Source organism: Mustela lutreola, chromosome 7 (assembly GCF_030435805.1).
Source record: "Mustela lutreola isolate mMusLut2 chromosome 7, mMusLut2.pri, whole genome shotgun sequence".
Lineage (NCBI taxonomy): Eukaryota > Metazoa > Chordata > Mammalia > Carnivora > Mustelidae > Mustela > Mustela lutreola.
In genome coordinates this window covers 108,601,227-108,618,901 of record NC_081296.1, presented here as the reverse complement: position 1 = coordinate 108,618,901, position 17,675 = coordinate 108,601,227, and the positions used below count along the sequence as shown (strand labels likewise).

General features: G+C 39.1%; 1 protein-coding gene across 1 annotated transcript; it reads left to right on the top strand.

The window, feature by feature from the left end:
* The first annotated feature begins 207 nt into the window (after positions 1 to 207).
* Positions 208 to 14,912, top strand: CNIH1 (cornichon family AMPA receptor auxiliary protein 1). Its single transcript, XM_059182136.1, has 5 exons — positions 208 to 425; positions 5,931 to 5,999; positions 9,927 to 10,039; positions 11,505 to 11,648; positions 13,995 to 14,912. The coding sequence occupies exons 1-5, from the start codon at positions 345 to 347 to the stop codon at positions 14,020 to 14,022; spliced, it is 435 nt and encodes a 144-aa protein (XP_059038119.1). The 5' UTR covers positions 208 to 344; the 3' UTR covers positions 14,023 to 14,912.
* Positions 14,913 to 17,675: the final 2,763 nt, after the last annotated feature.

Genomic DNA, 17,675 nt, shown 5'->3' with positions numbered 1-17,675 from the left:
AACTATGTTTCTTATCTTTGCATCTCAAAGGAGAAGCACGGCGCCTGAAACATACTAGGCACTCATTCAATAAATGTTTGTTCAAAGAATAAACGAGGGAAGGAAAGAAAAATCAGTCAGCTGCGCAGACAATGTAAGTGCACCGCAGGCTTTGGCCATCAGAGGGCGCAGGCGCACCTCGGCTGGTGCGCAGGCGCGCAGGGAGGGCGGGCGCCGTGGCGGCGGCAGCGGCGGCGGCGGCGGTCGTGGCTGCGGCCGGGGGAAGTGAATGGTTTTACCCAGAGGGCCCTGCGCCGCCTTTCTCCGCTGGCACCGGCGCTGCTCCCTGCTCCTCCTTCCCGGCCATGGCGTTCACGTTCGCGGCCTTCTGCTATATGCTGGCGCTGCTGCTCACCGCCGCGCTCATCTTCTTCGCCATCTGGCACGTGAGTAGCCGGGGCCCGGGGAAGAAGGGCGAGGAGGCGGCGCAGTCTCTTCTCGCCCCGGGTCGGCGGTCGGGGCGGCGACGGCCCGCAGAGGTGCGCGCGCCGGGCGACGGGGCCGAAGCGAGGCAGGCCGCGCGGTGAAGGCTCTACGAGCACTCCGTCTGCGAGCCGGGGGGCTGCAGGTCCGGGGGGTGCGGGTCCAGGCTGCGGTGGCCGGGTGGAAGCGCCCGCGGTGTCCCCTCGCAGGCCGCGCGCGCCGCTACTCCTCCCTGGATGGTGGGGCGGCCGCGGTCCTGCGGGGGCCCCTGCGGGACAGCGCTTCGCCCGCGCGGACCTGAGCCGGCCCCGGGCGCGGCATCCCCGCATCCCCGGGGAGGATGTCAAGGGCGCGCGGAGGCATGCTGCGTGCTTAGCGGGAATGAAGTTTGCCGGTGACTGTTACTTAATCACATTGTCTTTCTTTCCGGGTTTCCGCCGGAGTGTGGCCCAGATGAGATCGGATAGCCTACTTTAGATGAATTTCCAACTCTGTTTTCAGCACTTGTTGGGCGCTCTTCGAGGAGAACGCCCTTTTTTTCCGGATTCTGTTCCCTTGTGAACTTTGATGCAGATTGGATTCATCACTTTGGTGACTGCGTCTCCGAACTTTTCCCCTAAATCATACTTTGACCGCCAGAGTTTCTCGAGAGACGCTCTTCCTAGCCGCCCGTCTTCAGGCCGTCTTCAGGGTAGCTGGGTTCAGTAGAGGTCGTTTTAATTTGATTTCGAAAATGCTCACAAATCTTAAACTTCCCCAGGGCAGTTTTTTTTTCTCTTTTCTTTCTTTTTACTCACATCTTGCTTGCTGCAGGATAGAAGCACATCCTTACTGGTTTCTGTAAGGAACAGGGAAGTTCCTCGTGACAGTTCTACAACAGATTTTTTTTTTTTAAGATTTTATTTATTTATTTGACAGAGAGAGATCACAAGTAGGCAGAGAGGCAGGCAGAGAGAGAGGAGGAAGTAGGCTCCCTGCTGAGCAGAGAGCCCGATGTGGGACTCGATCCCAGGACCCTGAGATCATGACCTGAGCCGAAGGCAGCGGCTTAACCCACTGAGCCACCCAGGCGCCCATTCTACAACAGATTTTTAAGGATTCTTGTTTCTCTAGCACAAAATTAGAAGCAGCCTTCTGGAAGTCAGCATTCATTAAAAATGTATCTTATATTTGCTTCGCCCTCCTTATATTCTTTTAGTGGCTTCTGGAATATTAATTAGTCTTTTGAATGATTTTTTTTTTTTAAAGATTTTATTTATCTATTTGACAGACAGAGATCACAAGTAGGCAGAGAGGCAGGCAGTGGGGTTGGGAAGCCAACTCTGCACTGAACAGAGAGCCGGATGTTGGGCTCGCTCCCAGGACCCTGAGATCATGACCTGAGCCCAAGGCAGAGGCTTAACCCACGGGGCCACCAGGGGCGCCAGTCTTTTGATTGTACATGTTCATTCATGAACATTTTAAGTCAGGTTTCATCATGCCAATAACAAGAATTTCTTAGTGAACATAGCCTGGCGGAATGATTTAAATGGCAGCCATGTCTTGTGTTAAAAAAAAAAAATATTCAAATGTAGAATGATAACCATAAATTATTCTCTTTTGATAAAGAGTGTGATTGTGTTTGTAATTATTTTAGAACCCAACTGCATTATAGTGGGGAATGCTTAGGTAGGCTGTTCAGTAACTGCGCCCTCAAAACGCTTGTCAGTAGGAACCAATAAATTAAGAGCAGTTTAGTCTCTTTGGTGGAAGAACAATAAATAAAGATAATTTGGAATGCAAACTAGCTCCACTTTAGTAAGCCCGTGGTGGAAGTGAAATGTGTGGCTCCCTTCCATTTGTAGATGTGAATTTTAAGTCAGTTCCTGCTTGATGGGTACTCTTGGTGTTTTTGAGACATGAGGATTCTAAGCAAGAAAGCTGTGGATGGCTTTGTTTACATTTTGAACCTGTTTGTTTGGCTTAAGGAAAATCTGAACTGCAAAAAAAAAAAAAAAAAAAAGGGTTATTTGGGGCACCTGGGTGGCTCAGTCAGTTAAGCATCTGCCCTTGGTTGCGGTCATGATCCCAGGGTCTTGGGATCAAGCCCTATGTGGAGGTCCCTGCTCAGCGGGGAGTCTTCTCCCTCTGCCCCTCATCCCGCTTATTCTCTCTCCCTCTCCTTCCCTCCCGCTCAAATAAATAAAATCTTAAAAAAAAAAAAAATAAACTTTAAAAATGGGTAACTTAGTTTCAGTGTTGAAATGAGAATGTTTCTGATAATTTTAAGTTCTATTACAGAATTTTAAAAAATTCATTTATACTCCACAGATTAATTGAGAGCTTTTATCCTTAGGGATTTCTTCATAGTTCAGATGATTATGCATCCTTTGGGAACAGATTGAAAACTTTTAAGTATATAATTTTGATTTTTCTATTAACTATATAACCTTTAGTTTATTTTTTTAGGTAGTTTAAGTATTAGAAAACTCATTTTGGAAATTTCAAATAGAAATTCAAAGAATCCTGTTTACATTAATCATTGTATGGAGGATTTTTTTTGTGCTAATGGTTACATCTGTCAGTTTACTCCTAGTTCATGTGATTGATACTGTGTGGAGAGTAGACATAAGAGCTTAGGTTTGTTTGAACAGAAGTCTAGGATCCTAAAGACATGCATCAAATTTGAGGGTATTCTGAATAGCATAGTTTGTTATCTTTAGGTATATATCTGTTCTGCCTTAACACTTCTGTAAGACTTTTATGAATATCTTTGTCCAGACGCACAGTCACTAAAGATAACGAAAACCACTAGGTTAATCTTTATAGAAGAGTTGAAAACTCCAGCTTATAGTACTGAAACAGAAGCTCATACAGTAACATACCTGTTAAAAAATCCCTTGAGGTCACCTGAAGAAAATGTCCAGTCAAAAGAGTTAGTTTTAAAACACAAGATTATATTCTATTAAATTGGTTCTTACTATGGGCAAGTAATTTTATTTGTGATGAGAGTCCTTACTTTGAACTTTATTACTAAGATGCATTGGGGATATATCACACAGCAAATGTCATGTATTTGGTTAATAATATCCATAAGTAATCAGAAATTAGTATCTTCTAGTTATACATTTATTTATTATTTTTTTAAAGATTTTATTTATTTATCTGACAGAGATCACAAGTAGGCAGAGAGGCAGGCAGACAGAGAGAAAGGAGGAAGCAGGCTCTCTGCTCTGCTCTGCAGAGAGCCTGATGTGGGGCTCGACCCCAGGATCCTGGCAGAAGGCAGAGGCTTTAACCCACTCAGCCACCCAGACACCCCTACATTTATATTTTTAACATTTATAACATTTATACATGTTAGGTTTCATTAACAACGGCAAATGCCTTTTGGTAAGTTCTGTATTCTTTTTATGCTAGGCCCTCCCTCCACCCCCCTACTCCCCCCTGACCGGGCTCTGTCCCTTTCCTTCAATAGATATTGATTGAACATTTAAGTATGTGCCAGGGCTAGGGACATAGCAGCCAGCATAGCAAAATTGTCATGGAGTTTACATCTTGATGTCTAATTATGTTTCTTCTCTATTCCTATTTTAGAATTTTTATTTGGTCAGGTTGGTTCATTTTGTAAAATTCTAGAAATTAAAAAACAACAACCATCTTTTTATGAAGTGAAGAACTTTAACAGGGAAATAGTATAAAGCATAGTAAAAGCTAGGAATATGGGACTCCATTGATTACTGGTAATATTGAGTAACACAGCCTTACACACGAAGATACTATTCCTAATTCACAAGTGGAAAGGCAGACTGAGTTCTCTATCTTCTGGATGACCAGTGACAGCAACTAAAATAATTCTCCTATAAACTTGGTGCCTGTGGCTTATTTTGACATCTGACCAAGTACCACAAAGTGGTGTGTTGCTCTTATTTTGATTTTTAATACATTTTGACTTTGAAGTTGTGCATTAAGTGGCCCTGTTTTACAGCCAAATTTCTCCAGAGTATAGACAGAAACAATCTTTTCATATTTTTCATAAGTGGATGAGATCTCTCTCCCGTTACCACATTTATAACTGTTTGACTCCTCTTATTGTGAGAAGTTGGTCTTACCTGGGTTACCCTTCTTCAGTCTTTAGTTTGGTGACCTCGGGAAATCACCCTCAAGTGTAGGAGATGTGCATAAGACCCAGAAGGAGGTTAGATTGATGACTTTCATCATGGCCTTGAAAGGGGCAGCTCTTGCTTCTATGATGCCATTAGGTGCATTAGAACAAGATGCCTCTTGGGGCAGAAGAATTAGAAAATCCTCCTGCCCTGCAGACATAGCTGCTCCATGCAGAGCCTGATGTAGAGCTGATGCCAGGGTGCTTGGCAGCAGGAGCACGGACTGGCTTTGAGCTTCCATCCTGGCCTTCTGTCCCATGCAGAAATTGCGCTACTCTGTGTGGCAGTCCAGGCTTGGTATTCCTCTATTCTGAGGCCATTTCTTGTTATTCCCTATTGAAGCAGGACTTTGAAGTGTATGTATTTGGGCTCAGTGGGAACAAACTGGAGCATGTGAGTCCATCTCTAGTGTCCCACTGAGCTCTGATGTAGGTGGGGCATGCACAAATGATTAAAAATACTTCACCCCGGGGGCCGCTGGGTGGTTCAGTGGGTTAAAGCCTGTGCCTTGGGCTCAGGTCGTGATCCTGGGGTCCTGGGATGAGCCCTGTGTGGGGCTCTCTGCTCAGCAGGGAGCCTGCTTCCTCCTCTCTTCTCTCTGCCTGCTTCTCTGCCTACTTGTGATCTCTGTCAAATAAATAAATAAAATCTTTAAAAAAAAAACTTCACCCTGAGGGACAGACAAGACACACAAACCTGTGCACAGATACTCCACTGGAAGAAATGCCATATTGGTAGTATTGTAAAGCCCTGTGCTCTGGGGCTGTTAGACATGTATGCAATTATTTCCGCCCCAGGGAGTCAGGGAAACCTGCAGAGTGGAGCTGTTGTAGGAAGAGGGTTTTTAGATGACAATTTTTTTTTTTTAAAGATTTTACTTATTTATTTGACAGAGACGCAAGTAGGCAGAGAGACAGGCAGAGAGAGAGAGAGGAGGAAGCAGGCTCCCTGCGGAGCAGAGAGCCCAGGACCCTAAGATAATGACCTGAGCTGAAGGCAGAGGCTTTAACCCACTGAGCCAACCAGGCCCCCCTAAGATGATGATTTTTGATAGATAGAAAAGATCATTTTAAGAAGAGAAAATAATTTGAATAGAGGCATTGAAAAATTGAAAAGTGAAGATATTTATCACAGTGAGACCAGATCATTTAAATGGTATTAGTTATTTATTAGGACATAGTGAATTTACTGTAAATTGGTACATGTAGTATTGGTATACTTTTGCTTTTGTTTTATTAACTTTATTCAATTATAATTTGATGATGAGGCAGGTTTGTTGCTGCTTTTTATTAAAGGTCCTAACTAACTTTAATTTTATTTTAGATTATAGCTTTTGATGAACTGAAGACTGATTACAAGAATCCTATAGACCAGTGTAATACCCTGAATCCTGTAAGTTATAATATAGGATTTTTCTTAAGATTTTTTTAACTGCTTTTGCTCTTAATATAATTTGAAAATGGCCAGTATACTCAGTGGCATGACATATTTGTTCTTTTTGAAGTAGGCAGGATTTACAAAAATACTCTTTCTCCTGCTTGACTGATCTAATATTAATCTGCCAGTGATCTTGTCAGCTGTCATACTAACATTCTTCCAATCTGCTTTTTACATTGTCGGCCAAAGACAGTTGAAAAGGTCAAAAAGATTAAAAGAGTCAAAATTGCATTAAAGGTGTGTACTGCTTTTTAGTTTAATGTTTTAATGCTACATTCATTTCATGGGGAGGGTTAGGGCATTTTTATTTGTAAAATGTTCTGTTTGGTGTGCTTGTTCATATGCCTGTTGAGGTTTATGATTTCGTGAAATTCCGCATTTTATGCAAATGTTTGCTTGCTGGCCCAGTCAAGTAGGGAAAGCTGTTAAATGCTTATGCATTTTTTAAAAAATGTTATAGCCATAGGCACTTTTATATTAAATTATTTGGTGCGGTGTTTGAAAGTTGGTTAACAGAAAATGACTTTAATAGATGGTAAGATGGTTTTTCTGTTGTGACTTATTGGGAGATAGTCCCAAAGTGGAGTCTTCAGTACCATGTCTGCTTTTATCTTTCGTTATGTCTATTCTGGAATTAATTATTCACTCTTTCAGCTGATGTTTATTTAGAAACTTTTAGGTAGATAGCTCTTTCTTTAGGCTCTGGAATCAGCGTGCTGACCTTTGGACTCACGCTGCCAGAATTTTGTGGATAACAGTTGGTCTACAAATGTCTACATAGTTATTTCTAATATAGATCCATTCTAAATTTCTAAGCCAGACTTGTCTTACACTAAGTTCTGATCTCTGATGGATTTCGTTATAACATGGCTCCATTGTGCTTAGGGATTTATATATATTTTTGGCTTCATTCAATTTATTCATTTAGGAAGATTCTCCTTTCACCTGTAGGTTTGATTTTGCCTAATTGGTCAGAAGCTGAAAGGTTGTTTGTAAGAAGGCTGTGGGTATATCTCCAAGAAATAGAATATAATAATTTATCTTAAAAATTACTTAAGATGAGAACTTGTGTAGGCTTTAGTTGTGTGAAACTATAAGACACTAGCACACCAAAGGGATCTTATTTAGAAAGGGGTCTTTAAAGTGAGTGTGCTGCTTTATCATTGTTTCCTCTATAAATGGGAGTGATGCAATGGATTTTTAGTTTGTCTCTGGAGAACTGCTACAGTAAGACTTGATGTAGGTACAATTAAAAGTATTAACTTTCTAGCTGTGTCTCTGTTCTTATGAAATAAAATATGTGAAGAATCTGCTTTCTTCAGATTGGAAAGTAATAAAGTGTCTTAACCTACTGTTGAAACTAATTGTTACCAAGAGATTAAGGAACCAAAATTTCTTTTTTTGACATTTGTTCATTAATAGTATTCTGTCTTCTTTGGTTTCTCATTACTTCAAATAACCAAACGATGAGGATGATAAGAGCTGAAATCAGATGAGGGCTTTCCTAGGCAACAGGCGCTGTGCTTTCCTTGAGCTCATGAGCAGCCTTAAAGGGTAGGTGTATTGTCATTTTCTTGAATAGGAGGATAGGCTTCGGCTTAGTAGGGTTGTAAGGTAGACCCAGCATTTGAACCCAGACAGCTGGATTTTTATACTCGTGCTTTGGTATTTCCCCAATTTACGGTAAGTTTAAGAGGGACTAATTTAATTTTTACATATGTGTGATGTCTGACTCTCCTTCATGGAAGGAAATTCTCACTTAAAAAAATACATGTGCTTAGGACCTCCTAATGCTACATTGATTAGAAGGAAGTTTTTGCAACAGCATAAGTTAGTGTTTGGATAGGGTGCCGATAATTGGCTTACTAGCAGCGCATCTGACAGTTTTCCCTATTTAAAATTTGTTTTGACAATTCTGCCAAAGTATGGGGGAAGACAAATATTATTTTTAAAAATGTGAGCCTTAACTAGAGAATATTATGATTTGCATTTAAGTACCATCATTTCAGCCATATTTGCATGAGGAATTTTTTTGTGTACTAGCTTTTGGGTAAACATTGGTTCCTAAATGGAACAATTTTTGTGCCACTTACGGGGAAATTTCACCATTAAAGAATGATTGGAGTGGACTGGTTTTTATAAGAGATGCATTATAAAAGTTTCTGGGTGTTTTTTGAGGAAAAAGGAGTGTGGCATGTGTTTCATATTAGAACTGGAAGAGTTGCAGATTATCCGTATTCTCACTCTAATTAAAGTATATTGTTTAAGAGCCATAGGTATTGCGCATTCAAAATAATTTTCTCCCCATATCTCAGTCCGGAAGTGTAGGATGAAAACTTGAATGATAATTTGTATTGTTAGCTATCACTTGGCTTTGGAGAGCTGAGATAGACTTACTATATTATAAAGAAAACTCCTGTAATTTAAACTAGCATTATAAACAGCTCTAGTGGAACTCCTCTAATACAATATTTATTTTTCTTGGTTTGTCCTGGTTGTAGTCCTTGTGTTTCAAAGATTTCCTGTGGACATTTTCTTGCCGATGTTTGATTTTCATCTTAATTAAATGGTGGCTTAATGGTTCGTATTATTTACAAGTTTATATACATATGTGGAGTTTATCTTTTGTTATTATTATTGCTTAAAATTGTAGAAGATACCTGGTTAGTAATATAGATTAGTTGGTTTTACTGGAATTTCATTTAAAATATTATTCATTAAAAAACTTTGCTTTACAGCTTTGAAATGGAAAAAGTGACTTGGGAGTATTATAAAGTGGGCTTGAATATGTAGTACAATTGTAATTATCTATACAGCAATGGTTTCCTCTCAGGAATGATCTGATGATGTTGAGGATTCATATAATTTTACTTTGGTATGATACAGTCATTTGAGAAGCTGGCTCTGTGTCTGTGACTTGCAGGAAGTTGTTTAGCTTAAACTTGCAATGAAAAGTTTGGGACTTTGATTTAACAGAGTCATTAGGCTAAATGAAGTCTTCAGGATGAAAAAGATTTATTAAAAATAAAGCATGAATTCTTGGTCATATTATAAAAAGCATTTTGCTTGAATTAATTTTTCTCATTTAGTACCACCTACAATAAAAAAAAATCATTTTGTTTTTGAGTTCTGAGTGTCTCCTGGTCTGCTGTGTCTATAGAAGTTCACTGGAAAGCAGGTTTAAAGAAACAGGAAGCCATGTCAGAATTGGAGCTCAGGAACCGGGAAAATTTCAATTTTATGGTTCAGAACTGTCTTTTCCCTCCTACATTGCAGAATGCACATTGTTTGCATCTGTGTATATTAGTATTCTTTCCCCTCCGACTGTGCTGAGATTATTGGCTTTTGGCTTTCCATTGAAAAATTACTTTTGTGATAATGTGATGTGGTTTGCTAAATATTGTTTATGTAGCATTCCTGGTTTCTGTTAAAAGCTTTAAAACACGAATGTGTAAAATATTCTAAAAGGGAGTTTTGTTTTGTGGGTTTTTTTTATATCATGTTGCATGTGACCAGATAGCTCCTTTTTGTATTTTTATCATTACTGAATGGTGGAAAGAAAAAGTATTCCAAGTGATCAGCAAATAACTGAACTGTCTGGGTGGTAACTTTGTGTAATTTAACCTGTAAGAATCTGAGTTTTAAATTTTAGGTTCTATTTATTCTTTTAGGGCAAGCTATATCATCTGGATAGTTTGCTTGTAATTCTGCTTTTGGTAAAAAGTTAAATATGGAAACAGACCTCAGTACCATCTTTTGGGCCTGCTTCTTAGAAAACAGTGAATTTTTTTCATTATGGAATCTTGGTTGCCACCTGCTTTCAAATTAGCATTTGACATACTGCCAAGGCATTTTGATAACTGGCTTGTATTTTTCTTCCAGCTTGTACTCCCAGAGTACCTCATCCACGCTTTCTTCTGTGTCATGTTTCTTTGTGCAGCAGAGTGGCTTACGCTGGGTCTCAATATGCCCCTCTTGGCATATCATATTTGGAGGTAATATTTAAATACATTTCTAATACTTTACCTAATTATATTTTAATTATACTATGGTTGGTACAGTTATCTTGCATGCTTGTCACCTAAATGAAAACTGAAAATTGGTTGGCATTTATTTTAAAAATCTAGCAGATGAACAAATCGCTGTTTCAATACCTTTTATGGTGCTTACTTTGTTACCCTTTAAAGGAGTTTTTCAAAAAGTGAGTTTTAATTTACATACAATGGTGTACATAAGTCTGAAGCCCTATCCCTGTCAGTTACCCCTGTATCTCCCCGGGACAGCAGTGACCTCTGTCAACTTGTATTAATTTTGCCCATTATGTGAACTTCACATAATTCAAAATGTATAGGGTGTCTAACTTCTTTCTCCATGTTTATAAAGATTTTAAATTTGTTTATAAAATATATTCATAATTACTGAGTAATTACTGAAAGTTATGTCTGATCTATATAATAGAGTTAGAGGGTTTTTTTTTTTTTTAAAGATTTTATTTATTTATTTGACAGACAGAGATTACAAGAAGGCAGAGAGGAGGGACGCCTGGGTGGCTCAGTTGGTTAAGCAGCTGCCTTCGGCTCAGGTCATGATCCCAGCGTCCTGGGATCGAGTCCCACATCGGGCTCCTTGCTCAGCAGGGAGCCTGCTTCTCCCTCTGCCTCTCTCTGCCATTCTGTCTGCCTGTGCTCGCTCTCTCCCTCTCTCTCTGATAAATAAATAAAATCTTTAAAAAAAAAAAAAAAAAAAAAAAAAAGAAGGCAGAGAGGCAGGCAGAGAGAGAGGAGGAAGCCGGATCTCCGTGGAGCAGAGAGCCTGATGTGGGGCTTGATCCCAGGACTCTGGGATCATGACTTGAGCCAAAGGCAGAGGCTTTAACCCAGTGAGCCACCCAGGCACCCCTAGAGGTTTTTTTTTTTTTTTTTTTAATAGGAATATTAAAAATCTCATTGCTCTTGGGAAATATACTTAAGAAGTGTTTAGGTGTAAAGGGGTATCACATCTGTAACTGATGGTATCACATCTGTTTGGTAAAAAAATGTGTGCATATTTGGAGCTAAAACTAAAAAGAGAAGGGTAAAGCTGTGTGATTAATGTGAGCATTTGGAATATTTTGGTGAAGTGTTCTTGCACCTTTTCTGTAAGCCTAAAATTATGTTAAAAAGTTATTAAAAGGAAGAACAATCTCACTTCATTTTTACAGTTATTTTTCTTTTTCTTGTGTTTATAAAATTGTTGGGGAGATCAGATAGGACTTGTTTAACTGTCCTGATCTCTTATAGGGGCTCTTGTTTTAAAATTAAGATGATAAGAGGAAAGAACTCCACCCTAGAACTAAAGTTACTCTTCCCTGTGTGGACCACCTCTCATTGCAACAAATGTTACTGGAGAAGAAAACCCCTCCTTCCCATCTTAAAGGTTGACTTCCTGTTTGGAGCGGCTAATTGACTGTGTTTATTACAGGTATATGAGTAGACCAGTGATGAGTGGACCGGGACTCTATGACCCTACAACCATCATGAATGCAGACATTTTAGCGTATTGTCAGAAAGAAGGCTGGTGCAAATTAGCTTTCTATCTTCTAGCATTTTTTTACTACCTATACGGGTAAGTTTAAAAATAAAATGAATATATAATTTCCTTTTGCTTCCAAAAAAGTCTGTAGGTATTATGGTCTTAACACCTTAAAATCCACTTACAGAAGAACTCAGTGTCTTGCATGGTGGAGACTGGTAATGGTGCAGTGCATGCCCCAAATGCACGCACACTGACTATGATTATGAACTGGTACTTGTCAAGGCAGCCAGCTGGTGTGCAATCAGAGGCAAAAAGTTTGGGCAGGGGAGCTGCTTCCTAAATTTTTGGACATAGTCCGTCAGTGAAGGATAATCCTCATTCTCCTGGCAAAGTGATGGCCTTGAGAGGATTGCAAAAAAGTGTGAGTTGGCAAAAAAATGTTTGCTTGGCTTCACTGTCTATTTTGAGATGATGTTTGATTTTTTTGTCATTCTTTACAAACTGTATTCTCTACCCTTTATTTTCTGGCTTACTTGACCTGAATGGGCTGAATGAAAAATGGGTCTGTCCTATATGATGTTGCAGTTATTGATTCTTCTCCATTTATTCCCTGATGTCCTGTAGATTCTCATTAAAACGAGAAAAGTATACAAGTGTGGAATTAGATTTCTTTAAGCCACATAAATATACTTTCTCATTTTATTAACATATATTCAACCAGAGGACATTCCACCTGATTCTTTCTTTTTTTTTTTTTTTGTTAAGTTTTTATTTATTTATTTGATAGAGAGATAGAGTGCACAAGTAGGCAGAGCGGCAGGCAGAGGGCGAGGGAGCCCGATGAAGGGCTCGATCCTTCATGACTCGAGCCAAAGGCTTAACCGACTTAGCCACCCAGCGCCCCCCCTTTTTGTTCAAAAAGCACTTTCTGTGTGTCAGGCACTGTGCAGGTAGCTACACATATACACAGCTGCTGTCTCCAGTTACCGAACAGACTTGAGCCACCCAGGCGCCTCTTGATTTTCAAACTATGAGGAAAATTGGCTGTGTAAGATGGAATTGTAATCATTCAGCATCTTCCTATTCCCCTCTCCTTTTTGTTACTTGAAAACTTGCTAAGTATTAGATGGTAGGTTTATATTCTTATTTCTTTTTATTTCATATAAGTTTCCATTATGAAAAACAATGAAGTACGAGACTGAAATTTATGAAAAAGGTATGTTTATGCTTTTAGAGGTTATAATTGTGAAAATGAGTAGCCTTTAGTGCATTTGCAGATGCTCATTTACGAAACAAAAATAGTAAGTTCTGAAAAGTGAAATGCCAGGTGTCATTTTCATTTCCTGTTAATGTTCATTTTTTCAGTTTCTTTAACAAATAACCTAGAAGAGCGCTGGCATATAGCAGGCACTTCAGATGTGTGTGTTGAGGGGTGCCTGGGTGGCTCAGCTGGTTAAGTGTCTGACTAAGATCTCAACTCCGGTCTTGATCTCAGGGTCATGAGTTCAAGCCCCATGTTGGGTTTCATGCTTTCTGTGGAGCCTACTTAATTAAAAAAAAAAAAAAAAAAGACATACTTGTTGAAAGGAAGAAATGAATCATTGAATAAATGGTAATATCGGAGATATACAGTTGAGGGAAAATGTTCACCAGGAGATGGTGGCACTAGGTCATTTCATTTCTTCTTTAAATTGTTAATTAAATTTACATAACCCTTTGCTTTGTATTTCCACATAGTGATCCGTGCTTTTGAACCATGCCTTTCCCACATCATTCTGGTAAAATTGCCCTGAATTAAATGGTTATTTTTATTTTGCTCATTTGTGCACTTTGTCAGCCCCGTTGCTGTTGTCTAGAGCCTTTCTCTAATGGGGAGGTTTCTTAATTGACCATTCCCATCTGTAAAATGGGGATAATAATGGCACCCACCTCCTGGGACTGCTTGGAGGACTCAGTGAGGTCATGTACATAAAAGATCTGGTGGAGCTCGATCCCAGGACCCTGGGATCATGAACTGAGCCGAAGGGAAAAAAAAAAAAAAAAAGATCTGGTGGAGGGCCTGGCATGACGTGAGCCCTCCGGAGATGCTCGCTGCTATTGTTAGACAGCCCCGGAGCAGTGTACTGTTTGGATTGCTTCTCTAAGCTCTGGTCCCCTATTAAGCTTTCAGCTGTGCTGTTCTACTTGCTAAAATTGGAAAAGAAATAGGGGACAACCACAGCACATGCACTGAGCCAAGTCCTACCTTAAGCAGAAGTCCATCAGTGCAAATTGAGATCATACTGTGAACTACTTTACTTGGTCATTGGTCTTTTCAGTTTCTGTGGTGGCATGATACTGTACACCAGCTTGCTGTGGAAAGCAGACTCAACGTTTTGGTGCTTTTAGTTTTTCTAGTTAGAATGTTTGAATTAATAGGCTTTTTCTTCTTTTCAGCATGATCTATGTTTTGGTGAGCTCTTAGAACAACACACAGAAGAATTGGTCCAGTAAGTGCATGCAAAAAGCCACCAAATGAAGGGATTCTATCCAGCAAGATCCTGTTTCCAAGAGTAGCCTATGGAATCTGATCAGTTACTTTAAAAAAATGACTCCTTATTTTTTAAATGTTTCCACATTTTTTGCTTGTGGAAAGACTGTTTTCATATGTTATACACGGATAAAGAATTTAAATGGAATTACGTATAAATTAATATAAAATGATTACCTCTGGTATTGACAGGTATGAACTTGCACTCCTTAAGGAACAGCCATAATCCCTTGTATGATTGCATTAATTATTGACTATCCTTAGTCCATTGGAAGCTTTTGTTATATATAGGAACTTGTAGGGCTCATTTTGGTTTATTGAAATGCCGTCTAATTATAAATTAGCTGTAGATATCAGGTGCTTCTGATGAACTGAAAATATATATCCGACTTGTGGGAAACTTCATGGGTTTCCTCATTTATCATGTATGTGATTATATATGGACACATTACAAAATAAGAAGAGTGGGATTTTTTTCCCTTCAACTTGAATATTATCCCTGTATATTGCATGAATGAGAGATTTCCCATATTTCCATCAGAGTAATATACTTGCTTTAATTCTTAAGCATAAGTGAACATGATATAAAAACATGCTGAATTACTTGTGAAGAATGCATTTAAAGCTATTTTAAATGTGTTTTAATTTGTAAGATATCACTTAATAAGAAATTGGTTATTATACTTACTGTTCTAATCTGGTGGTAAAGGTATTCTTAAGAATTTGCAAGTACTTTAGATTTTCAAAACTGAATGAGAGAGAACATTGTATAACCGTCCTGCTGTTCCTTTAGTGCAATACAATAAAACTCTGAAATTAACTTATTTTCAGTGCATTGTTTTAAAGATTATAAATAGCTATTTCTTACACTTGCTTAATCCATAATAAAGACGTATTACTGTCAGTTTTTTAAAAAAATAGTAGAGTACGATATTGTGTATGTGCGTGTGTTGCTTTTTTTTTTTTTTTTTAAATATCATGTCTGCATCTAAAAAGGAGTATTTTTAATGGCTAAAAGCACATTGCCCTCTGTCACCACTTGCCAAGACTTAGAAACACTGATGGCACAGCATCATCATTTTTCTTAAACAATTTAAAAAATTATTGTGAGACTTAAAATGTTAAAAAATTTTCCCCTTTTCTGAAACAGCAGGTTTCAAGGAAAAATAACTTGTTATATTTACTTTTTATTGCTGCTTGTAAGGCAGGTAAATTATGGCTTGCATGTTTGGGGAAGAATTCTTGGGCTTTATTTGGAATGAGGTAGTTAAGGCAATTGAAAATAGTGTAAGTGGTTCAGAAGTTCTTAAAAGATCAGAGAAAGAAAACCACATAATGCTCATGGGAGTTTGATGGATGAGTCTGTGGAATTCTTATTCTGAGAGCTCTTTGAATTAGATGCTGTTGAATTCTCAGCAGAGAAAATGCCTCCCCACCTTTGGGAGAGTAGATGTTAACATTTGGGATTGCGTGACAGGGTGAGCGTGCCGAAGAAGAGGATGTAGACTCAGAAGAGTGAGGAGAGCCAGACCGTTTCATAACGAGAGAGGCTTTAAAGACCTTACATTTTATGGTCTGGAGGACATCTGGAGGGATCTGGCTGTTGGGTCAGTTCATGTAGAAAATTATTCATTGATCAGTTGCTAGGCACTGAAGATTCATGCTCAGAGTTTGAGCAGTCATTCAGTTTCTAATCCAGCTAATTATGTCAGCACCCACTCCTTTTTCTTTCTGGTTCACAAATAGTTCTGATCATGAGAGACCTTGCCAAGTCCAGATAGGTTTCTTGGGGCCATTACTTTAGCATTCCTGTCAAAGTATTTTCACAAGCCCTTGCTGTCTCTTAGCAAGCACTACTTTCTTTTATAAGTTTTAACACATCTTGTAATAATGTATTCCAGAATATTCTCCAAAATTCTGCAAGGTTTACTGGCTGCAATTTGTGGAAGCCACCTTCTCATGCTTCCAAAATTAGATACATAGTCCTTAGCTGATTCCTCAAAGGTGGCTGACTGCCAGTGAGGTTTACCCATCTCAGTGGTAGGTTGTTGGTTTGTAGGCATGTAAGCGATTAAAAGATTGAGTACCTGGAAGCTCAAAAACAAAACAAAAAAAACTACCCCCTTTGATATTTTAGGAACTTAAATCACTTGCCAGGAGGAAGTAGAAACAAAGTACTTGCATTAGGCATATCCTACTGGCTCTTTTCCTTGTTTGGAATCTGTTTTGTGCCTGCTATTAATCCGGTTGGGGCAGCCCTCATATTCTATTCCTTTAGGTCCAGCTGTGGCATAGTTAGCCTGGGTTCCTAACCCTTCCAGCTTTTACCACCCTGTACCCTGTGTAGTGACAGCTGTTAATGTAGGTATTTTTTTTTCTTGTTAAAATTGCTTTTGCTCTTATGTGCTTTGGTTTATCTTGAAGAGTTTTCCAGCTTCCAGAAACCATTAGTATACCACACTGTGGTTTATATCTATACTGAGAATTCTTTGTTATGATACTATAGATTCTCCTGAATTAAAAATCTCAAATAATAAATGTAGTCTCTTTAGCATTTATTCTATGGAGTAATAATAGTATATCAGGAATATGTCCCTTCAGTGCTAAGGAGGTTTAGGGGTAGAAACTTATTAATGATGTTTAATGATTTTCACAGTGCTTAACTGGTATCATCCAGTTGTCCCATGGTTGAGGAAAGTTGGGTTCCAGGTGATGGATGGATTGCTAATTTGTTTGAAGTTTGGTTTATTTTTCATGGAAGGGGGAAGTGATAGGAAATGACCAGACAGTTGCTTTTGACATATGTCAAGTATTATGAAAGCATATGAGAAGCCTCATGGGTTACACCCTGAACAGCCTGACCTAGCAGTCAAGATCAGATCTGGGGATCTGTAACACAGTACGTGGTAGTTTGTGGTATGTGTCTCCTTTAAAGCCTGTTCAGAGGGGCGCTTGGGTGGCTCAGTCGGTTAAGTGTCTGCCTTTGGCTCAGGTCATGATCCCAGGGTCCTGGGATCGAGCCCCGCATTGGGCTCCCTGCTCAGCAGGGAGCCTGCTTCTTCCTCTCCTTCTGCCTACTACTCCCCCTGCTTGTGCTCCCTCTTTCTGTCAAATAAATAAATAAAATCTTAAAAAAAAAAAAAAAGTCTGTTCAGTATATTTGGCCTGAGAAGCATTCATGCTGATAGCTCTCATAGAGCTCTTCTCTGCTCTTCAGATCAACATGTTTTGAAAATATGTCAGATGAGTGCATGGAGAGGAGATAGACATGTAGATACACTCTGAAACTAGAGAAATATTTTTCTTGCTACAGCATTTCTCTTTTTTTCCAGTTATATGTTTATGAATGGTATTCACGGAATATTATTGCCATGGTGCAAAAAATGACTTCTGTGTATCTCTTACACCCTGTGGGGTGTGAGCTTTCATTTTAGGTGTGGCTACATCAGCAGGGTGATGTTGTATCCCACTCAAATAATCTGTATTTAAAAGTATTCATGTCATTTATTATTTATATGTCATTCAACAGGCATAGATGTGCATCTCAATAATCAGTTGTATGGTGTAATTATAAGTTAGAAGTTTTG